Source organism: Macadamia integrifolia, chromosome 7 (genome assembly GCF_013358625.1).
Source record: "Macadamia integrifolia cultivar HAES 741 chromosome 7, SCU_Mint_v3, whole genome shotgun sequence".
Taxonomy (NCBI): Eukaryota; Viridiplantae; Streptophyta; class Magnoliopsida; order Proteales; family Proteaceae; genus Macadamia; species Macadamia integrifolia.
In genome coordinates this window covers 30952525-30976479 of record NC_056563.1, presented here as the reverse complement: position 1 = coordinate 30976479, position 23955 = coordinate 30952525, and the positions used below count along the sequence as shown (strand labels likewise).

Genomic DNA, 23955 nt, shown 5'->3' with positions numbered 1-23955 from the left:
TGAACTTCTAACCTTGAAATAAAAGTCCAGAGGGCTGCAGGCCTCAGCGACAAGGACCAACACCGGGTCGGCCTTTGTCTAATGTTGGCCCGAATTCTCAGCTTTTAATTCTTTCGGATTTGTTAAATCTTTGGGTCCGATTGACAAAGTAACTGAACCCATCCAAAATGGATCAAAAGTCAAAACCGGATAAGTGAGTCAGTGATGAGAGCACCATTGCGGTTTGTACAACATTGGTTGCCCCTCTCCCAAGTTTCAAAAAGCCTCCTGAACTTTTAGAAGAAGGGCCTAAAAATACTGCTATCTTCACTTCTCAGATCAAATCACAGTTCTTTGTGTATTCTCTGATTTGCTATATCTTGTAAAGCTTACGTGATAGTTAAAGAGATGGCTGATGAGATAACTCTCTTGAATGCCTGGACCAGCCCTTTTGGGATCCGGGTGAGAATCGCTTTGGCCGAGAAAGGAATCAATTACGAGCTAAAGGAAGAGAACTTGCAAGACAAGAGTCCTCTGCTTCCGCAGATGAACCCTGTTCATAAGAAGATCCCTGTTTTGATCCATAACGGGAAATCCATCTGCGAATCACTCATCATTGTTCAGTACATTGATGAGGTTTGGAAGGAGACTTCTCCTTTGTTGCCCTCTGATCCTCACCTCCGAGCTCAAGCCAGGTTTTGGGCTGATTTCGTCGACAAGAAGGTTAGAGCTCTCTCTCTCTCTCTCAAACCCCCCCCCCCTCTCTCTAAAGGTCTCTTTACAAACTTGGGAGAGTGAAATAAAGTGACTGATGCCCTTTTCATTTTTGCAACCAAGTTGATTTCTCTGTAGTTGCATTTCATGTTAAGTTTGATGCCTTTGTCTTTTTGAATGAGAATGATTGACAAAGCCATCTAATTGTATAACTTGGTCTTGTAGGTATTTGACTGTGTGAAAAGGATATTGTTCACAAAGGATGACAAAGAGGCAGGAAAGGAGTACATAGAGTGCTTGAAATTGTTGGAAGGAGAGCTTGGAGAGAAACCTTACTTCGGGGGAGAAAATTTTGGCTACGTGGACTTGAGCTTCATCCCCTTCTACTTACAGAAATTTGGGAACTTCAGCCTAGAAGCTGAGTGTCCAAAGCTTATTACTTGGGCTAAAAGGTGTTTGCAGAAGGAGAGCGTGTCCAAGTCCTTTGCTGACCTAGAAAAAGTCGGTGACTTTATTGAGCAGAGGAGGAAGAAACTTGGGATTGAGTAGAGCAAAAGATAGAGAAGAATGGGTAAAATCTATAAATTGTTTCTTAAGCCATGAAGCATAGCGTATGAAAAGCCTCTTCCTTTGTTTTTTCCCCCAATTGTTTTGCTGGAATAAAAGAGACATTTTGTATGTTTTATTTTTTTATTTTTTATTATTTTTTTTTCCTTTCTGGAATTATTGGTCGATAATTTGTGATTTTTGTACTTCCTAGCTGATTGATAAATGACACTATTACATATTTGGAATTTTCAGAAGTTTGATCCAACCTCATATACCATTAACTACGCATTCGAATCAATGAAAAGGAATCCTAAGCATATATTTCACAGAAATGTAATTTTAGAATGCCTCACAGAGAACCCTATTTTGAAAATTAGCATATATAGAACCGAATCAAGATAAAAACGAATCTGATTCAAAGATTGCAATCATTCTTTAATCAGAAACACAGGGCTCCATTAAGTTATGAGAAACCCATCTGTGAATCCCTCCGCATTGTTCAATACATTGATGAGGTTTGGACGGAGACTTCTCCTTTGTTGCCCTCTGATCCTTAACTCCGAGCTCCAGCCAGGTTTTGGGCTGATTTCTTGGACAACAAGGTTAGAGTTCTATACTCTCTCTCTCTCTCTCTCTCTCTCTCTCTCTTTGAGAACTTCTATCTCATTGCAACCAAGTTGATTTCTTTGTAGTTTCATTTCATGTTAATTTTGATGCCTCAGTTTTTTTAAATAAAAATGATTGACAAAGCCATCTAATTTTAGAACTTGGTCTTGTAGGTATTTGACTCTGCGGGGAGGATATTGTTCGCAAAAGATAAGAAAGAGGCAGGAAAGGAGTTCGTGGAGTACTTGAAATTGTTGGAAGGAGAGCTTGGAGAGAAACCTTACTTCGGGGGAGAGAAGTTTGGCTATCTGGACTTGAGCTTCATCCCCTTCTATAGTATTTTTTATGGCTTGGAGAAATATGAGAACTTCAACGTAGAAGCTGAGTGTCCAAAGCTTATTACTTGGGCTAAAAGGTGCTTGCAAAAGGAGAGTGTGTCCGAGTCCGTTGCTGACCTAGAAAAGGTCTACTACTTCTTTGAGCAGAGGAGGAAGAAACTTGGAAAATAATCTTCTGTTTTTCTCATCCCTATTTTTCCTTGTTTTGCTACCAGCAGAACACGACACGTGGACAAATTTAAGATCAATGCACCGGATGTAATAATCCTCACCCAACCTTGACCGTTGGATCCTCTGTTGTCCACGTGTCGTGTTCTGCAGATAGCAAAACAAGGAAAAACAAGGATGAGAAAAACAGAGGATTTTGATCCAAGAAACTTGGCCTTGAGTGAGCAAAAGTTAGAAGAATGGGTAAAAGCAATAAATTGTCTCATATGCCATGGAGCATAGCAGTATGAAGGGCCTATTTTTCTTTTGGAATTAGTGCTTGATAATTTGTCATTTGTACTTTCTAGTTGATTGATATGTGATACTATTACATATTTGGAATTTTCAGAAGTTTGATCCAACCTCATGGACCACTGACTACACATTCGAATCAATGAAAAGGAGGGCTTAATGTAACTTAATAATCCCTAAATGCATATTCTCCTAAGGATTTCAACACTAGATCAATCAAGAGACCACAAGAACTTAAAAACCATTGTGTCCATAATCGTTCCCTTTTTTCTTTTTTTTTTTTTTTTAATGATGGGTATTCAGGCCTTCGGCCTCACTAGTCCCGCAGATCCATACTGACCTCACAATCGCATGGATCGGGTCACACTGGGGTTGAATGAGAACCATTAAACTTTCACTAAAAGCAATGAAAAGCACTAAACACCCTGCGTGAGTGGCCCAAAGTGTCTATACGCGTACTTACCATGGAAGGAACAAGTGTAAAAACAACTACTGAAAAGTATGGTTCATATGCTCTTATTAGAAACCAATCCCCATTGAGAACTTTAAGAAGCATAGATTAGGGATAATTTTTTTTTTTTTTTTTTTTTTTGGGAGGGGAGGGGGTGGGTGGGGGCATAGGCCGAGCCCATCATGAGCTTGAATGGGCCTGGGCTGGGACAGGATTGACATTTCTAGGACTAGGTCAGGCTTGGGCTCAAGTCTTGGGTTGAGCCCGATCTAGTTCAACCTTTATATATATATATATATATATATATAAGGAAAATAGCTTGTACCAACCCTATTTTTGAACTTTATATGACAAACATCCTAATGTTTTAAAAATATCAACTGCACCCCTAAAGCCTAACACCCTAATTGACCTTGTTATGCATAACACCTCTCTTTGCTTGTAATTGTTACAGTTATGAGAAAATTCCGCATTAATGGCATTTTTTTTTAGAAACGTTAAAGCATTCTTCAGTGAACCCTTATCAGGCCCCATCACCACCATCCATGGATGCTTCCTCCTCTCCACAACACCTAACCTCAACTCCAACCGCAACCACTGTAGTTACTACAACCAACGTCACCACTACTGTCTACTTTGCTTCCTCCCTTTTTAGCTCCGTGTCTTCTTGTTTCCTTTGATAGAAAATAAATACAGAACGATTCAGGAAGATCGATAAGCATGCACGACAAACACTACAAAAAACACGTTTTAGGCATACCTGAATCCATGGCTGAAGAATAAGAACTCCTCAATGTCTTCTTGTATGCTCCTCGTACAACACGATCAATGTTGGTCTGGTCTACCTTCTTTTCCTTTTGCTTTTGATCGTTAGCATCACTTAATAGGTCAATGATAACTATATATAGGGGTGAGGGTAGGGACCAACTCTGCAATAAAATTAGGGTTTCTTCCCCATTAAGGAAACAATACCTTAGGTCCACACATAGTAATAAATATTTCATACCATTAAGATGTGCTAATAGAATTCAATATCTCCATAGAGATCACTTACCAATTATATTGGGTTCTTTCTGCTTACTCCATCTGTAGTCAACACCATTAAACCGGTGTTGTAAACAAATATTTGACTATGCTAGCCCACTTAATTGGAAAATCTTACATCCTCCCCATTTAAAGTTTGAAGTTATAGTGAGGGTACAGATATATATATATATATATACACAAGATTTAATCACTTTATTTTATTTTTATTTTTTTCTGCGGTGTGCTGGTGTGGGCCCAAGCCTGGCCAAACCCATCCTGAGCCTGGGACATGATTGACATTTTCAGGCCCAAGATATGGTTGGGCAAGGGTAGGGCCAGGTTTTGGTTCAAGCCTGTGGGACAACGGTTAAGTTGTACTACTACAATCTGTTGGTTACAGGTTCAAAACTTGGAAATAGCCTTTTTTGCGAAGCAAGAGTAAGTCTGCGTATACACTTGCCCCTCCCAAACCTTGCAGTAGCAAGAACCTCCTGCATAGAATTGCTTTGCTCTGCTCTAACATTCCATCGTAAAAACAGGAATAGATTGGCCTTGCCTAGCACTGAAATAACAAAAGTAAGAGCCATAAGGTTTATTGAGACCAACCCATCCAATTTAGGGTTGGGCTGTGTTGAGTTTAGTCCGATAGGACTGGGCCTAGGTTGTGATGTCTCAGCCCAACTTAAGGCTGGTTTGGGCCTGCGTTTAGCAAAAGGGCCTAGGGCGGGTTTGTGTTTTAAAAACCCAACTCAGTCTGATTGCACCCTTGCAACTTATCGATCAAGTTCATCTCATCAAAAAAAGTGAACAAAAACCGATCTGAAAACAATTCAATTTTGAAACTATATACTCTGACTCAACCTGCTTGGTTCGATTTAGATTTCTTGCATTTAAATGTGATTCTTTTTCTCTAAAAGTAAAATGTAATGCTATAATATTAGAATTATATAATCATATCTACTAAAGCACCATATCTAAACTACTAGTATTAGATATTAATATTATAAAACCATAAATACTAATTTCTCATATCCCAGTTGTTAGTATTATATAATAGTATCCTATTTGGTTTCTAATTAGGTTTGAATAGATGTCTCCTTAAATAGAACCTAAACTAAACTGAATTGAATTTAAAACATCTATTCTGTAACTGAATTCGGACCAAATATATTTGGTTTGATTCGAATTATTTGATCCAGTTTCAATTTTTTGTTCTCGTTCCAATTTAAAAGCCTTTAGAGAGAGAGAGAGAGAGAGAGAGAGAGAGAGAGAGAGATCTTTGAAGAAAACAATGGCATAAGATTTAGAGTGGCTCGATTCATTTGACCTTATGTCTACCATCAACCAACTTGGATACTCACCAAAGTCAAAACTTAGTTTTTCAATTATTTTTGCCACGTGATAGATGAGATGTCTATTCCGACCGAAGGTAAGCTGAAATCTTTGGTTAATGCACCACCATTATTTTTATAGAATCTTAGCTAGCTCTCCAATTCCCCTCTCTCTCTCTCTCTCTCTCTCTCTTTTTTCCCTTCACTCTCTCTCTCCTTTTTTTTCCCTTCAATTATAAGTAATTTTTAGATTAATGTTATGAAATTCTTAGTTTTCTTTGCACAATGAGAAAAATAACTTCGTACTGACTCACTCGCTAACTCGATGTGCAGCAGGTGTTGTCTCATACGGTTCATAACTAGGCCTAATCCAGCCCAATATAAATGAAAGGAGATTGTTTCATGGGCTTCAAATTTGGTCCTAATTCGGCCCATGCTTTGTGGGAAATCATGTAGAACCAAATCCATCAAATTTGGCGTACAACTATACCGCCATGTACGCTTTTAGGTTTGCATTGGGCTTAGGGTTAGTGAGTCAGTCTGGTATTGGCCTAGGCGGATACGTTACATAATAACTGCCCCATTGGATTGAGGAATCCAGCCCAATGTAAATGAAAGAAGATTGTTTCATGGGCTTCAAATTTGGTCCTAATAATGTACTCTGTTTGTTTTCATGTAAGTTTTCAATTTTTCACTCAGAAAATTTTCCAACCACTTCATGCTTTCTCTCTGTCCATAGCATTACTATACTATGTATGATCTGGAATCGATGGATGCCAGTATCGATCTGGATTGGCCATATTCGATGGATGCAATACGGACTGTTTGAAGAGATGAGATAGATGAGAAGAGATGTGAAGTTCCTGTTCTTTCTTTTGCATAAGCAAATTGGTAAATCAGAACCCATCAATATCCAACAAGTTTAAAATCTTGCGGATAATCAAAAAAGAAAAAGAAAATTACCCAGTTACCCATGTCTTAAGGAGGCAAAAAGACTGCACTAACCCAGCAGCATTTTCTTGCCCAAAAAGCTTAGAATCTTTCTTCACGTGCAAGAGTTGACCTTGAACTTCCAACCTTGCAATAGAAGTTCAGAAGGGCATTCAACCCAAAAAAAAAAAAAAGTCCAGAAAGGCCGCAGGCGACGAAGAACAACACCGGGTCGGTCTTTATCTAATGTTGGACCCGGTTCTCAGCTTTTAATTCTTGCCTTTCGGATTTGTTAAATGTTTGGATCCGATTGACAAAGTAACCGAACCCATCCAAAATGGATCAAAAATAAAAACCGGATATGAACTAGGGTGAGGTCACTGATGAGAGCACCATGACGTACAACGAGGTGGTTGCCCCCCACCCAAGTTTCAAAAAGCTTTTTAAACTATTTACCAATAAAAAAGGCTTTTAAAACGTTAAGAGAAGGGCTATAAATACTGCTATTCTCACTTCTCAGCTCAAATCACAGTTCTCTTTGTATTCTCTGATTTGCTAAATCTTGTAAGGCGAACGTGATAGTTAAGAGATGGCGGATGAGGTAACTCTCTTGAATACCTGGCCCAGCCCTTTTGGGATCCGGGTGAGAATCGCCTTGGCCGAGAAAGGAATCAAGTACGAGCACAAGGAAGAGAACTTGCAAGACAAGAGTCCTCTGCTTCTGAAGATGAACCCTGTTCATAAGAAGATTCCCGTTTTGATCCATAACGGGAAACCCATCTGCGAATCCCTCGTCATTGTTCAATACATTGATGAGGTTTGGAAGGAGACTTCTCCTTTATTGCCCTCTGATCCTCACCTCCGAGCTCAAGGCAGGTTTTGGGCTGATTTCTTGGACAACAAGGTTAGAGTTCTATACTCTCTTTCTCTCTCTCTCTCTGAGAAATTCCATCTCATTCTCACCACTTTCCCTCATAGTTCATACCCACCCCAATCTAAAGCTCTCTATACAAACTGGGCCTTGGGAGAGTGAAATAAAGTTACTGATGCCCTTTTTATTTTTGCAACCAAGTTGATTTCTCTGTAGCTTCATTTCATGTTAAGTTTGATGCCTTTGCTTTTTTGAATGAGAATGACTAACAAAGCCATCTAATTTTAAAACTTGGTTTTGTAGGTATTAGACTGTGTGAGGAAGATATTATTGACAAAAGATGAGAAAGAGGCAGGAAAGGAGTTGATAGAGTGCTTGAAATTGTTGGAAGGAGAGCTTGGAGAAAAACCTTACTTTGGGGGAGAGAAGTTTGGCTATGTGGACTTGAGCTTCATCCCCTTCTACAGTCTTTTTTATAGCTTTGAGACATTTGGGAACATCAGCATAGAATCTGAGTGTCCAAAGCTTATAGCTTGGGCTAAAAGGTGCTTGCAAAAGGAGAGTGTGTCCGAGTCCGTTGCTGACCCAGAAAAGGTCTACCACTTCTGGGAGCAGAGGAAGAAGAAACTTGGGCTTGAGTAGAGCAAAAGTTAGAAGAATGGGTAAAAGCAATAAATTGTCTCATATGCCATGGAGCATAGCAGTATGAAGGGCCTAGTTTTCTTTTGGAATTAGTGCTTGAGGAAGAAACAGGGGATTGAGTAAAGCAAAAGATAGAAGAATGGGTACAAAATTAAATTATAGTCTCATATGCCGTAAAGCATATTGTATGAAGGGCCTATCCCTTTGTTTTTCCTCTGAATGTTTTGCTGGAATAAAGGAGACAGATTGTATTTTTCTTTTTCGATAGGGTAGAATGATAGCTTTTTTTTTTTTTTTGGTGGAATTACAATGAGAAATTTAGTGCTTGATAATTTGTTATTTGTCCTTTCTATTGATCGGTGATAATTTTATGTTTTAATTTTATACCCAAGAGCTTGATTGATGAAAAACCACTACTGTTCAAGAGGTTGCATAATGTAATGCCTATTTGGAATTTTTAGATGTTTGATCTAACCTTCTATAGCAAAAATTTTAGATGTTTAATTCGAATCAATCAAAGGGGTGGCTTAGGTTACCCACAAATGTCACATTCACCCAAGATTCACCGGGCGGACCATTAGGTCCACGCCTCATGTTTTTTTGTGATGAAACAACCTTGAGTGCATGATGATAAGTTTGGGATTACTAACATGTGTTGGAATGTAAAAAATCTAATCAAATCCCACATACATATTGGCATTAAAAAGAGTATTTGGATACATATACGAAAGGAAATGGAAGTAAGAAGTCTTATGGTACAACTCGAAAGCTTTATTAAAACCCAAGCTGAAAAAACTAAAGTATCATAAAGAAAAAGTTTTTTTTTTTCCTGACAAAAAGAGGGTGTTCCATGGCTGCGGTCATAGCCCTAGGTAGAAACCCCCATATGGCAACTAGCGCTTTTGTAAGACCAATGAACGATTAGTAGGGCATGCTGACCCAAACCCATAACCAAATGATGAGATAAGAACTTCTTTCCACTAGGCTAACCAACCCCGTTGGCAAGAAAAAGACTCCATTAGACATAGGTTTTGGAACTTTAATTTGCATTTCTCGTAACCTATTCTCTAATATCTCTCACTTCAATAACTAAAGCCCACTTTTTTTTGTAAATATAATTAAAGCCCACTAACAGGCTCTAAGGAATGAATCCTAATCCAATACTATTAACTAGATTTTAAAGAAACAAATTTACGACTCTTCAAGTAGCTTAAGATTCCTGCGATTTTTTAGTGAATCAAGAGACACCCAAGCATGGGCTTGGTCTGAACCAAAAGAACTAGTTCAATGAAGAACCATAAGGATTAGTCAAAGATAGTTAACCCATTAATAACACTTAAGACTGAGCTATGACTGAGTCAGGTGTTGTTTTTCTTCCATCTTTGATAGTTATTAGAGTGCCTTAAGTTTGATCGTATATATAACAACCCAAAAGGGTATGAATTGGATTCTGACGATGTTTTCCATCTTTCGTACTTTTTCATTTAACACTCAATTAATAAAAGGGTCGAAAAAAACAATGATACAAACAAAAAAAATGACACAAGATTTAGAGTGGGTCAGTTGCCTTGACCTACATTTACCATCAACCAACTTGGGGGACTAATCCAAATCAAAACCTAATTTTCTAAATATTTTTACCACGTGGATAGATGAGACATCCATTCCAAAGGCAAGCTGAAATCTTTGGTTGATGCACCAAAACAGTACATGTTGAGATACTCATGCTTCAGCTTCATCCTGTGTTTCCCAGTTTTATTTTTGTAGAAGAAAACCTACAGAAAGTAAAACAAAATTTAAAAGTATCAAATAATGAATAGAAATAGATATTGGCCCTTCTGTTTTGGACCAGACTTCTATTTGATAAGGTTGAAGATTAAGGTACCATTTGACAACGTTTTGTTTCTACGTTTTCTTATTCTCAGAAACAGAAAAACAATGTAAAAAGCGTTTGATAAAGTTATTTTGTTTCACTCGTTTCTAGATACATAAATCAAAATTTATGTATATTTACAATTCTAGAAATGAATTTGACCAAATAAGTCGAACTTGTTTCATCATTTCTAGAAATGAATTTGAGAGAAAAAAAGGCTGTTGTGCCCGATAAATCTCTCAACTATTTAAACCTAAAAAGAGGCAACCAAACCCTCTCTCCCTTTTGGGCATCTGATGATACCATTGGGTATTTTAGCCGCATTATGTCTACAAAAAAAATTTTGAAAAACAGGTTTATCAAACATCAAAAAAATCCGTTTATGTTTCCGAAAACGTGAAAAGTCGTTTCTGCTGTTTCTAGACACAGAAACAGTAGAAATATTATCAAACGGTGCCTAAGTTGTTTTGCAAGAGCAAGCTTTTGTTTCTGAAGCATTTGAGGCTTAAAGAAAATGTCAACTCCCAAATCCCAAGGCCTCATTGGGCTGCTGCAATGGTAAATCTCAGAAAATATACTCATATTGGAGGTAGTAAAAAATCTTTCGTGGTTCATTCCAAATTTCTTGCAGACGAGAGATGAAAAATTCAAGAGGCCCAAGATCAGGGATGAAGACCAGAAAAAGGAAGAAGAAGATGCAACAACAGAGGTTAGATTTTGGGTTGTTAAAACCCCTTTTCCAAGCAAAAACATCCTCTCCAGTGAGTGCAGTGGTGCAGTGAGCATCGGATGGCCGAGAGGACCTTCGATGTTCATTGCACTGCCGCCCTCACTCCGAAGGATGTTTTCACCTTAGGTTTGTGGGTTAGTCAGTTATTGGCCTAGACGGGTAATGTTACATAGGATCTATAACGTGGCGGTGGATTGTTGCACTAGTCTCTCTAGGGATTAGTCGAGGTGTGCATAAACTGGCTCGGATACCTTGATAAAAAAAAAAAAACCATAGCAACTACACCATTGGACTCAAAGAACTAAGGCTCTGTCAATCCACCAAATTACTTGAAATTGGTGCCACCATTGGTCTTTTGTTTTCTCATTTAGTTGGAAAGTGCTTAGTTTGAGCTGAGCATATGAAATGTTCCCTGGTATATTTAAAGTATGGAATTAATCATAGTCAAATAAATCAAAAGATACCGACTTCTCAGTGTACTTTGAGCCTATTAGTCTTTTACAAACATATTTTTTGTCCATAGCATTATCATACCATGCATGACTTGGGATCGGTGGATGCATTAACTGATCCGGATCAGCCGTATTGGATGGATGCGATCAGTTTGAAGAGACGAGAGAGATAGAAGATGTGAAAATCTTCTTCTTCTTTTCCTTTTTGGATAAGCAAATGGGTAAATCAGCACCGTCCAATCTAACAAGATTTAAAATCTTACAGATGATCAAAAAGGACTGCGCTGCCCTACAGCTTTTCTTGCCCAAAAAGCCTAAAATCTTCGTTCACATACGGGAGTTGACCTTGAACTTCTAACCTTGAAATAAAAGTCCAGAGGGCTGCAGGCCTCAGCGACAAAGACCAACACCGGGTCGGCCTTTGTCCAATGTTGGCCCGAATTCTCAGCTTTTAATTCTTTCGGATTTGTTAAATCTTTGGGTCCGATTGACAAAGTAACCGAACCCATCCAAAATGGATCAAAAGTCAAAACCGGATAAGAAGTCAGTGATGAGAGCACCATTGCGGTTTGTACAACATTGGTTGCCCCTCACCCAAGTTTCAAAAAGCCTCCTGAACTTTTAGAAGAAGGGCTTAAAAATACTGCTATCTTCACTTCTCAGATCAAATCACAGTTCTTTGAGTATTCTCTGATTTGCTATATCTTGTAAAGCTTACGTGATAGTTAAAGAGATGGCTGATGAGGTAACTCTCTTGAATGCCTGGACCAGCCCTTTTGGGATCCGGGTGAGAATCGCTTTGGCCGAGAAAGGAATCAATTACGAGCTAAAAGAAGAGAACTTGCAAGACAAGAGTCCTCTGCTTCTGAAGATGAACCCTGTTCATAAGAAGATCCCCGTTTTGATCCATAATGGGAAACCCATCTGTGAATCCCTCCGCATTGTTCAATACATTGATGAGGTTTGGACGGAGACTTCTCCTTTGTTGCCCTCTGATCCTTAACTCCGAGCTCCAGCCAGGTTTTGGGCTGATTTCTTGGACAACAAGGTTAGAGTTCTATACTCTCTCTCTCTCTCTCTGAGAACTTCTATCTCATTGCAACCAAGTTGATTTCTTTGTAGTTTCATTTCATGTTAAGTTTGATGCCTCTGTTTTTTTAAATAAAAATGATTGACAAAGCCATCTAATTTTAGAACTTGGTCTTGTAGGTATTTGACTCTGTGGGGAGGATATTGTTCGCAAAAGATAAGAAAGAGGCAGGAAAGGAGTTCGTGGAGTACTTGAAATTGTTGGAAGGAGAGCTTGGAGAGAAACCTTACTTCGGGGGAGAGAAGTTTGGCTATCTGGACTTGAGCTTCATCCCCTTCTATAGTATTTTTTATGGCTTGGAGAAATATGAGAACTTCAACGTAGAAGCTGAGTGTCCAAAGCTTATTACTTGGGCTAAAAGGTGCTTGCAAAAGGAGAGTGTGTCCGAGTCCGTTGCTGACCCAGAAAAGGTCTACTACTTCTTTGAGCAGAGGAGGAAGAAACTTGGAAAATAATCTTCTGTTTTTCTCATCCCTATTTTTCCTTGTTTTGCTACCAGCAGAACCGAACGTGGACAAATTTAAGATCAATGCACCGGATGTAATAATCCTCACCCAACCTTGACCGTTGGATCCTCTGTTGTCCACGTGTCGTGTTCTGCAGGTAGCAAAACAAGGAAAATGAGAAAAACAGAGGATTTTGATCCAAGAAACTTGGCCTTGAGTGAGCAAAAGTTAGAAGAATGGGTAAAAGCAATAAATTGTCTCATATGCCATGGAGCATAGCAGTATGAAGGGCCTATTTTTCTTTTGGAATTAGTGCTTGATAATTTGTCATTTGTACTTTCTAGTTGATTGATATGTGATACTATTACATATTTGGAATTTTCAGAAGTTTGATCCAACCTCATGGACCACTAACTACACATTCGAATCAATGAAAAGGAGGGCTTAATGTAACCTAATAATCCCTAAATGCATATTCTCCTAAGGATTTCAACACTAGATCAATCAAGAGACCACAAGAACTTAAAAACCATTGTGTCCATAATCGTTCCCTTTTTTCCTTTAACTTTTTTTTTTTTTTTTAATGATGGGTATCCAGGCCTTCGGCCTCACTAGTCCCGCAGATCCATACTGACCTCACAACCGCATGGATCGGGTCACACTGGGGTTGAATGAGAACCATTAAACTTTCACTAAAAGCAATGAAAAGCACTAAACACCCTGCGTGAGTGGCCCAAAGTGTCTATACGCGTACTTACCATGGAAGGAACAAGTGTAAAAACAACTACTGAAAAGTATGGTTCATATGCTCTTATTAGAAACCAATCCCCATTGAGAACTTTAAGAAGCATAGATTAGGGATAATTTTTTTTTTTTTTTTTTTTTTTTGGGAGGGGAGGGGGTGGGTGGGGGCATAGGCCGAGCCCATCATGAGCTTGAATGGGCCTGGGTTGGGACAGGATTGACATTTCTAGGACTAGGTCAGGCTTGGGCTCAAGTCTTGGGTTGAGCCCGATCTAGTTCAACCTTTTTATATATATATATATATATATAAGAAAAATAGCTTGTACCAACCCTATTTTTGAACTTTATATGACAAACATCCTAATGTTTTAAAAATATCAACTGCACCCCTAAAGCCTAACACCCTAATTGACCTTGTTATGCATAACATCTCTCTTTGCTTGTAATTGTTACAGTTATGAAAAAATTCCGCATTAATGGCATTTTTTTTAGAAACGTTAAAGCATTCTTCAGTGAACCCTTATCAGGCCCCATCACCACCATCCATGGATGCTTCCTCCTCTCCACAACACCTAACCTCAACTCCAACCGCAACCACTGCAGTTACTACAACCAACGTCACCACTACTGTCTACTTTGCTTCCTCCCTTTTTAGCTCCGTGTCTTCTTGTTTTCTTTGATAGAAAATAAATACAGAACGATTCAGGAAGATCGATAAGCATGCACGACAAACACTACAAAAAACACGTTTTAGGCATACCTGAATCCATGGCTGAAGAATAAGAACTCCTCAATGTCTTCTTGTATGCTCCTCGTACAACACGATCAATGTTGGTCTGGTCTACCTTCTTTTCCTTTTGCTTTTGATCGTTAGCATCACTTAATAGGTCAGTGATAACTATATCTAGGGGTGAGGGTAGGGACCAACTCTGCAATAAAATTAGGGTTTCTTCCCCATTAAGGAAACAATACCTTAGGTCCACACATAGTAATAAATATTTCATACCATTAAGATGTGCTAATAGAATTCAATATCTCCATAGAGATCACTTACCAATTATATTGGGTTCTTTTTGCTTACTCCATCTGTAGTTAACACCACTAAACCGGTTTTGTAAACAAATATTTGACTATGCTAGCCCACTTAATTGGAAAATCTTACATCCTCCCCATTAAAAGTTTGAAGTTATAGTGAGGGTATAGATATATATATATATATATATACACAAGATTTAATCACTTTATTTTATTTTTATTTTTTTCTGTGGTGTGCTGGTGTGGGCCCAAGCCTGGCCAAACCCATCCTGAGCCTGGGACATGATTGACATTTTCAGGCCCAAGATATGGTTGGGCAAGGGTAGGGCCAGGTTTTGGTTCAAGCCTGTGGGACAACGGTTAAGTTGTACTACTACAATCTGTTGGTTACAGGTTCAAAACTTGGAAATAGCCTTTTTTGCGAAGCAAGAGTAAGTCTGCGTATACACTTGCCCCTCCCAAACCTTGCAGTAGCAAGAACCTCATGCACAGAATTGCTTTGCTCTGCTCTAACATTCCATCGTAAAAACAGGAATAGATTGGCCTTGCCTAGCACTGAAATAACAAAAGTAAGAGCCATAAGGTTTATTGAGACCAACCCATCCAATTTAGGGTTGGGCTGTGTTGAGTTTAGTCCGATAGGACTGGGCCTAGGTTGTGATGTCTCAGCCCAACTTAAGGCTGGTTTGGGCCTGCGTTTAGCAAAAGGGCCTAGGGCGGGTTTGTGTTTTAAAAACCCAACTCAGTCTGATTGCACCCTTGCAACTTATCGATCAAGTTCATCTCATCAAAAAATGTGAACAAAAACCGATCTGAAAACAATTCAATTTTGAAACTATATACTCTGACTCAACCTGCTTGGTTCGATTTAGATTTCTTGCATTTAAATGTGATTCTTTTTCTCTAAAAGTAAAATGTAATGCTATAATATTAGAATTATATAATCATATCTACTAAAGCACCATATCTAAACTACTAGTATTAGATATTAATATTATAAAACCATAAATACTAATTTCTCATATCCCAGTTGTTAGTATTATATAATAGTATCCTATTTGGTTTCTAATTAGGTTTGAATAGATGTCTCCTTAAATAGAACCTAAACTAAACTGAATTGAATTTAAAACATCTATTCTGTAACTGAATTCGGACCAAATATATTTGGTTTGATTCGAATTATTTGATCCAGTTTCAATTTTTTGTTCTCGTTCCAATTTAAAAGCCTTTAGAGAGAGAGAGAGAGAGAGAGAGAGAGAGAGAGAGATCTTTGAAGAAAACAATGGCATAAGATTTAGAGTGGCTCGATTCATTTGACCTTATGTCTACCATTAACCAACTTGGAGACTCACCAAAGTCAAAACTTAGTTTTTCAATTATTTTTGCCACGTGATAGATGAGATGTCTATTCCAACAGAAGGTAAGCTGAAATCTTTGGTTAATGCACTACCATTATTGTTATCGAATCTTAGCTAGCTCTCCAATTCCTCTCTCTCTCTCTCTCCTTTTTTTTCCCTTCAATTATAAGTAATTTTTAGATTAATGTTATGAAATTCTTAATTTTCTTTGCACAATGAGAAAAATAACTTCGTACTGACTCACTCGCTAACTCGATGTGCAGCAGGTGTTGTCTCATACGGTTCATAACTAGGCCTAATCCAGCCCAATATAAATGAAAGGAGATTGTTTCATAGCCTTCAAATTTGGTCCTAATTCGGCTCATGCTCTGTGGGAAATCATGTAGAACCAAATCCATCAAATTTGGCGTACAACTATACCGCCATGTACGCTTTTAGGTTTGCATTGGGCTTAGGGTTACTGAGTCAGTCTTGTATTGGCCTAGGCGGATACGTTACATAATAACTGCCCCATTGGATTGAGGAATCCAGCCCAATGTAAATGAAAGAAGATTGTTTCATGGGCTTCAAATTTGGTCCTAATTATGTACTCTGTTTGTTTTCATGTAAGTTTTCAATTTTTCACTCAGAAAATTTTCCAACCACTTCATGCTTTCTCTCTGTCCGTAGCATTACTATACTATGTATGATCTGGAATCGATGGATGCCAGTATCGATCTGGATTGGCCATATTCGATGGATGCAATACGGACTGTTTGAAGAGATGAGATAGATGAGAAGAGATGTGAAGTTCCTGTTCTTTCTTTTGCATAAGCAAATTGGTAAATCAGAACCCATCAATATCCAACAAGTTTAAAATCTTGCGAATGATCAAAAAAGAAAAAAAAAAAAACCCAGTTACCCATGTCTTAAGGAGGCAAAAAGACTGCACTACCCCAGCAGCATTTTCTTGCCCAAAAAGCTTCGAATCTTTCTTCACATGCAAGAGTTGACCTTGAACTTCCAACCTTGCAATAGAAGTTCAGAAGGGCATTCAACCCAAAAAAAAAAAAAAGTCCAGAAAGGCCGCAGGCGACGAAGAACAACACCGGGTCGGTCTTTATCTAATGTTGGACCCGGTTCTCTGCTTTTAATTCTTGCCTTTCGGATTTGTTAAATGTTTGGATCCGATTGACAAAGTAACCGAACCCATCCAAAATGGATCAAAAATAAAAACCGGATATGAACTAGAGTGAGGTCACTGATGAGAGCACCATGACGGTCTGTACAACGAGGTGGTTGCCCCCCCCCACCCAAGTTTCAACGAGCTTTTTAAACTATTTACTAATAAAAAAGGCTTTTTAAACGTTAACAGAAGGGCCTATAAATACTGCTATTCTCACTTCTCAGCTCAAATCACAGTTCTCTTTGTATTCTCTGATTTGCTAAATCTTGTAAGGCGAACGTGATAGTTAAGAGATGGCGGATGAGGTAACTCTCTTGAATGCCTGGCCCAGCCCTTTTGGGATCCGGGTGAGAATCGCCTTGGCCGAGAAAGGAATCAAGTACGAGCACAAGGAAGAGAACTTGCAAGACAAGAGTCCTCTGCTTCTGAAGATGAACCCTGTTCATAAGAAGATCCCCGTTTTGATCCATAACGGGAAACCCATCTGCGAATCCCTCGTCATTGTTCAATACATTGATGAGGTTTGGAAGGAGACTTCTCCTTTATTGCCCTCTGATCCTCACCTCCGAGCTCAAGGCAGGTTTTGGGCTGATTTCTTGGACAACAAGGTTAGAGTTCTATACTCTCTTTCTCTCTCTCTCTCTGAGAAATTCCATCTCATTCTCACCACTTTCCCTCATAGTTCATACTCACCCCAATCTAAAGCTCTCTATACAAACTGGGCCTTGGGAGAGTGAAATAAAGTTACTGATGCCCTTTTTATTTTTGCAACCAAGTTGATTTCTCTGTAGCTTCATTTCATGTTAAGTTTGATGCCTTTGCTTTTTTGAATGAGAATGACTAACAAAGCCATCTAATTTTAAAACTTGGTTTTGTAGGTATTAGACTGTGTGAGGAAGATATTATTGACAAAAGATGAGAAAGAGGCAGGAAAGGAGTTGATAGAGTGCTTGAAATTGTTGGAAGGAGAGCTTGGAGAAAAACCTTACTTTGAGGGAGAGAAGTTTGGCTATGTGGACTTGAGCTTCATCCCCTTCTACAGTCTTTTTTATAACTTTGAGACATTTGGGAACATCAGCATAGAATCTGAGTGTCCAAAGCTTATAGCTTGGGCTAAAAGGTGCTTGCAAAAGGAGAGTGTGTCCGAGTCCGTTGCTGACCCAGAAAAGGTCTACCACTTCTGGGAGCAGAGGAAGAAGAAACTTGGGCTTGAGTAGAGCAAAAGTTAGAAGAATGGGTAAAAGCAATAAATTGTCTCATATGCCATGGAGCATAGCAGTATGAAGGGCCTAGTTTTCTTTTGGAATTAGTGCTTGAGGAAGAAACAGGGGATTGAGTAAAGCAAAAGATAGAAGAATGGGTACAAAATTAAATTATAGTCTCGTATGCCGTAGAGCTAGGGGTGTCAACGGTCCGGGTCGGTGTGGTTTCGGTCCGGTTTCACCGGTTTCGGTGTGAGTTTGGAAGTGACCGAAACCGACCCAATAAGGATTTATCGGTCTCGGTCCGGTGTCGGTTTCGGTGCGGTTTGGGTTCGGGTTGATACCGGTTTGGATTTATTAGGTTCATTTCGGTTTGGATCGGTTTTTTAAACCGGTATGGAGCCATTAGGAAACAACCAAATGATGAATTGTTGAACTTCGATTTCTTAAATCGATTTGTAACCGGGTTGGTTTTGATTTTTGGTCTAGCTTGAATTCGATTTTCCATACAAATGTATGCAAAACTATTCAAATTTTAATTTTTTTAATGAATTTTGGAGTGTTTCGGTTTCTTACCGGTTGGTTTCGGTTTCGGTCCGGGTTTTGAGTCGGTTTCGGTTTGGTTTCGGGTTCATCCGGTTTTCGGTGCGGTTCGGTTTGGTTTTGGGGTTACAATACTTGAAACCGAACCGAACCAATAAGGCTTCGGTTCGGTTCAATCCGGGTTGTTATCGGTTCGGTCCGACCGGTTTTACCGGTTCGGTTTAGGAATTGACACCCCTACGTAGAGCATATTGTATGAAGGGCCTATCCCTTTGTTTTTCCTCTGAATGTTTTGCTGGAATAAAGGAGACAGATTGTATTTTTCTTTTTCGATAGGGTAGAATGATAGCTTTTTTTTTTTTTTGGTGGAAGTACAATGAGAAATTTAGTGCTTGATAATTTGTTATTTGTACTTTCTATTGATCGGTGATAATTTTATGTTTTAATTTTATACCCAAGAGCTTGATTGATGAAAAACCACTACTGTTCAAGAGGTTGCATAATGTAATGCCTATTTGGAATTTTTAGATGTTTGATCTAACCTTCTATAGCAAAAATTTTAGATGTTTAATTCGAATCAATCAAAGGGGTGGCTTAGGTTACCCACAAATGTCACATTCACCCAAGATTCACCGGGTTGACCATTAGGTCCACGCCCATGGTTTTAAGTATGTGCGTATCGTGCCGTATCGGCCGATACGTATCCGTATCGGTAGGCATCGGCACGATACATACCGATACGTTACGGGGAATTTTGAGCTTCTTTTTGTGTATCGTACGTATCGTATCTTGTCGTACCGTATCGGTATCGATACGTACGATACTCTACGATACGAACTTTTGAAAATCTGAAAATTCCCGAGAGTATCGGTGCCGTATCGGTACGTATCAAAGGTATCGTGCAGTATCGAGCCGTATCGTACTGTATCGGTACAATACGACTACTTAAGTGTGAATTTTTTGTTGTTTGAAACAAACACTTCACACTCTCACCAACAGTTTTCTAGATTTTTTATATATTATGTAAAAACAAGTGTTCTACAAATTCCATGGAAATTTTTGATTTTTCTCAAAAAAATATATTTTTTTAATTTTTTTATTCCGAAATTAATTTAAAAAAAAAAAGAAAAATCACCAAAAAAAAATTTTTTTTTTAGAAAATTTAGTTCATTCAACTCTTAAAAATAATTTCATAACTTATAATTACTAAATACATGATTTCAAATGAAACCCACATTTTTTCCCCAAAAAAGTGAGGGTTTCAATTTTTTTTTTATTTCTCAGATCTACTCAAATATATTGGTCCACACTTAGTTGATTTTTTATATGTTCTTTAAAAACATTTAATCTACAACTTCTATAAAAAAAAATTAATTTTTCTACAATGAATGGGAGACCCACTACCATAAATATTTTGACTGGGGTAAATATTGTGCCTATATTCGACAAGTGCAGAATATCATCGTAGTTGCTCCTATCGAAGAAGAAGGTCCTAGCCAAGGATTTGAACCACCGCGACACTCTTCACGGCACTCATCACAGTGGCAATGGCAATGAGGAAAGAAAAAACTGTAAGAAACTCAAACCTCATCATTTTGAACGTTTTCAACTCAATATATTTGTCTATCAATACGATACCCTCTACTTAAGTATTTATGCATTCTACATGTTATATATAGATTTTTTTTAACTATTTTTTTATGCAAAAGTGTATAAAAATGTGTTCCCTATCCATTTATGTGCGTATCTTTAGCGTATCTTAGTGTATCTCCGATACGATACGATGCCCTCTGATACGTATCTTAATTTTGACCGATCGATACGGCGATCGATACCGATACTTTAATCCTTGTCCACGCCTCATGTTTTTTTGTGATGAAACAACCTTGAGTGCATGATGATAAGTTTGGGATTACTAACATGTGTTGGAATGTAAAAAATCTAATCAAATCCCACATACATATTGGCATTAAAAAGAGTACTTGGATACATATACGAAAGGAAATGGAAGTAAGAAGTCTTATGGTACAACTCGCAAGCTTTATTAAAACCCAAGCTGAAAAAACTAAAGTATTATAAAGAAAAAAATTTTTTTTCCCTGACAAAAAGAGGGTGTTTCATGGCTGCGGTCATAGCCCCAGGTAGAAACCCCCATATGGCAACTAGCGCTTTCGTAAGACCAACGAACGATTAGTAGGGCATGCTGACCCAAACCCATAACCAAATGATGAGATAAGAACTTCTTTCCACTAGGCTAACCAACCCCGTTGGCAAGAAAAATACTCCATTAGACATAGGTTTTGATACTTTAATTTGCATTTCTTGTAACCCATTCTCTAATATCTCTCACTTCAATAACTAAAGCCCACTTTTTTTTTGTAAATATAATTAAAGCCCACTAACAGGCTCTAAGGAATGAATCCTTATCCAATACTATTAACTAGATTTTAAAGAAACAAATTTACAACTCTTCAAGTAGCCTAAGATTCCTGCGATTTTTTAGTGAATCAAGAGACACCCAAGCATGGGCTTGGTCTGAACCAAAAGAACTAGTTCAATGAAGAACCATAAGGATTAGTCAAAGATAGTTAACCCATTAATAACACTTAAGACTGAACTATGACCGAGTCAGGTGTTGTTTTTCTTCCATCTTTGATAGTTATTACAGTGCCTTAAGTTTAATCGTATATATAACAACCCAAGAGGGTATGAATTGGATTCTGACGATGTTTTCCATCTTTCGTACTTTTTCATTTAACACTCAATTAATAAAAGGGTCGAAGAAAACAATGATACAAACAAAAAAAAATGACACAAGATTTAGAGTGGGTCAGTTGCCTTGACCTACATTTACCATCAACCAACTTGGGGGACTAATCCAAATCAAAACCTAGTTTTATAAATATTTTTACCACGTGGATAGATGAGACATCCATTCCAAAGGCAAGCTGAAATCTTTGGTTGATGCACCAAAACAGTACATGTTGAGATACTTATGCTTCAGCTTCATCCTGTGTTTCCCAGTTTTATTTTTGTAGAAGAAAACCTAAAGAAAGTAAAACAAAATTTAAAAGTATCAAATAATGAATAGAAATAGATACTGGCCCTTCTGTTTTGGACCAAACTTCTATTTGATGAGGTTGAAGATTAAGGTACTATTTGACAACGTTTTGTTTCTACATTTTCTTATTCCCAGAAACGGAAAAACAACGTAAAAAACGTTTGATAAAGTTATTATGTTTCACCCGTTTCTAGATACATAAATCAAAATTTATGTCTATTTACAATTCTAGAAACGAATTTGACAAAATAAGTCGGACTTGTTTCATCATTTCTAGAAACGAATTTGAGAGAAAAAAAAGGCTATTGTGCTCGATAAATCTCTCAACTATTCAAACCTAAAAAGAGGCAACCAAACCCTCTCTCCCTTTTGGACATCTGATGATACCATTGTGTATTTTAGCGGCATTATGTCTACAAAAAAAATTTTGAGAAACAGGTTTATCAAACATCAAAAAAATCCATTTATGTTTCCGAAAACGTGAAAAGCCGTTTCTGTTGTTTCTAGACACAGAAACAGTAGAAATTTTATCAAACGGTACCTAAGTTGTTTTGCAAGAGCAAGCTTTTGTTTCTGAAGCATTTGAGGGTTAAAGAAAATGTCAACTCCCAAATCCCAAGGCCTCATTGGGCTACTGCAATGGTAAATCTCAGAAAATATACTCATATTGGAGGTAGTAAAAAATCTTTCGTGGTTCATTCCAGATTTCTTGCAGACGAGAGATGAAAAATTCAAGAAGCCCAAGATCAGGGATGAAGACCAGAAAAAGGAAGAAGAAGATGCAACAACAGAGGTTAGATTTTGGGCTGTTAAAACCCCTTTTCCGAGCAAAAACATCCTCTCCAGTGAGTGCAGTGGTGTAGTGAGCATCGGATGGCCGAGAGGACCTTCAATGTTCATTGCACTGCCACCCTCACTCCGAAGGATGTTTTCACCTTAGGTTTGTGGGTTAGTCAGTTATTGGCCTAGATGGGTAACCTTACATAGCAATTATACCGTGGCGGTGGATTGTTGCACTAGTCTCTCTAGGGATTAGTCGAGGTGTGCATAAACTGGCTCGGATACCTTGATAAAAAAAAACCATAGCAACTTCACCATTGGACTCAAAGAACTAAGGCTCTGTCAATCCACCAAATTACTTGAAATTGGTGCCACCATTGGTCTTTTGTTTTCTCATTTAGTTGGAAAGTGCTTAGTTTGAGCTGAACATATGAAATGTTCCCTGGTATATTTAAAGTATGGAATTAATCATAATCAAATAAATCAAAAGATACCGACTTCTCAGTGTACTTTGAGCCTATTAGTCTTTTACAAACATATTTTTATTTTGAGCCTATTAGTCTTTTACAAACATATTTTTTGTCCATAGCATTATCATACCATGCATGACTTGGGATCGGTGGATGCATTAACTGATCCGGATCAGCCGTATTGGATGGATGCGATCAGTTTGAAGAGACGAGAGAGATAGAAGATGTGAAAATCTTCTTCTTCTTTTCCTTTTTGGATAAGCAAATGGGTAAATCAGCACCGTCCAATCTAATAAGATTTAAAATCTTACAGATGATCAAAAAGGACTGCGCTGCCCTACAGCTTTTCTTGCCCAAAAAGCCTAAAATCTTCGTTCACATACGGGAATTGACCTTGAACTTCTAACCTTGAAATAAAAGTCCAGAGGGCTGCAGGCCTCAGCGACAAAGACCAACACCGGGTCGGCCTTTGTCTAATGTTGGCCCCAATTCTCAGCTTTTAATTCTTTCGGATTTGTTAAATCTTTGGGTCCGATTGACAAAGTAACTGAACCCATCCAAAATGGATCAAAAGTCAAAACGGGATAAGAAGTCAGTGATGAGAGCGCCATTGCGGTTTGTACAACATTGGTTGCCCCTCTCCCAAGTTTCAAAAAGCCTCCTGAACTTTTAGAAGAAGGGCCTAAAAATACTGCTATCTTCACTTCTCAGATCAAATCACAGTTCTTTGTGTATTCTCTGATTTGCTATATCTTGTAAAGCTTACGTGACAGTTAAAGAGATGGCTGATGAGGTAACTCTCTTGAATGCCTGGACCAGCCCTTTTGGGATCCGGGTGAGAACCGCTTTGGCCGAGAAAGGAATCAATTACGAGCTAAAGGAAGAGAACTTGCAAGACAAGAGTCCTCTGCTTCTGCAGATGAACCCTGTTCATAAGAAGATCCCTGTTTTGATCCATAACGGGAAATCCATCTGCGAATCACTCATCATTGTTCAATACATTGATGAGGTTTGGAAGGAGACTTCTCCTTTGTTGCCCTCTGATCCTCACCTCCGAGCTCAAGCCAGGTTTTGGGCTGATTTCGTCGACAAGAAGGTTAGAGCTCTCTC

General features: G+C 38.4%; 4 protein-coding genes and 1 pseudogene across 4 annotated transcripts in view; all 5 read left to right on the top strand.

The window, feature by feature from the left end:
• The first annotated feature begins 246 nt into the window (after positions 1 to 246).
• Positions 247 to 1493, top strand: LOC122083088 (probable glutathione S-transferase). The gene is made up of 2 exons (XM_042650764.1): positions 247 to 702; positions 919 to 1493. Exons 1-2 carry the CDS (start codon positions 388 to 390, stop codon positions 1240 to 1242), a joined length of 639 nt encoding a protein of 212 aa, XP_042506698.1. The 5' UTR covers positions 247 to 387; the 3' UTR covers positions 1243 to 1493.
• Positions 1494 to 6897: 5404 nt separating this feature from the next.
• On the top strand, positions 6898 to 8155 carry LOC122083163 (probable glutathione S-transferase). Its single transcript, XM_042650874.1, has 2 exons — positions 6898 to 7287; positions 7558 to 8155. The coding sequence occupies exons 1-2, from the start codon at positions 6973 to 6975 to the stop codon at positions 7894 to 7896; spliced, it is 654 nt and encodes a 217-aa protein (XP_042506808.1). The 5' UTR covers positions 6898 to 6972; the 3' UTR covers positions 7897 to 8155.
• Positions 8156 to 11654: 3499 nt separating this feature from the next.
• Positions 11655 to 12572, top strand: LOC122083165 (annotated as a pseudogene).
• A 4439-nt stretch (positions 12573 to 17011) lies between these two features.
• LOC122083164 (probable glutathione S-transferase) lies at positions 17012 to 18136 on the top strand. The gene is made up of 2 exons (XM_042650875.1): positions 17012 to 17397; positions 17668 to 18136. Exons 1-2 carry the CDS (start codon positions 17083 to 17085, stop codon positions 18004 to 18006), a joined length of 654 nt encoding a protein of 217 aa, XP_042506809.1. The 5' UTR covers positions 17012 to 17082; the 3' UTR covers positions 18007 to 18136.
• Positions 18137 to 23626: 5490 nt separating this feature from the next.
• The window catches only part of LOC122084906 (glutathione S-transferase U22-like), a 5306-nt gene continuing 4977 nt past the window's right edge, over positions 23627 to 23955 (top strand). Inside the window, exon 1 of the mRNA XM_042653327.1 lies at positions 23627 to 23941. Within this exon, the coding sequence (XP_042509261.1) occupies positions 23627 to 23941 (315 nt within the window). The remainder of the gene's footprint in view (positions 23942 to 23955) is intronic.

Bases quoted from the DNA above. Each gene is read 5' to 3' on its own strand.
- LOC122083088 (XM_042650764.1), top strand. From the start codon at position 388: ATGGCTGATGAGATAACTCTCTTGAATGCCTGGACCAGCCCTTTTGGG. The intron at 703-918 runs GTTAGAGCTCTC...TTGGTCTTGTAG, and splicing joins CTGATTTCGTCGACAAGAAG to GTATTTGACTGTGTGAAAAG.
- LOC122083163 (XM_042650874.1), top strand. From the start codon at position 6,973: ATGGCGGATGAGGTAACTCTCTTGAATACCTGGCCCAGCCCTTTTGGG. The intron at 7,288-7,557 runs GTTAGAGTTCTA...TTGGTTTTGTAG, and splicing joins CTGATTTCTTGGACAACAAG to GTATTAGACTGTGTGAGGAA.
- LOC122083164 (XM_042650875.1), top strand. From the start codon at position 17,083: ATGGCGGATGAGGTAACTCTCTTGAATGCCTGGCCCAGCCCTTTTGGG. The intron at 17,398-17,667 runs GTTAGAGTTCTA...TTGGTTTTGTAG, and splicing joins CTGATTTCTTGGACAACAAG to GTATTAGACTGTGTGAGGAA.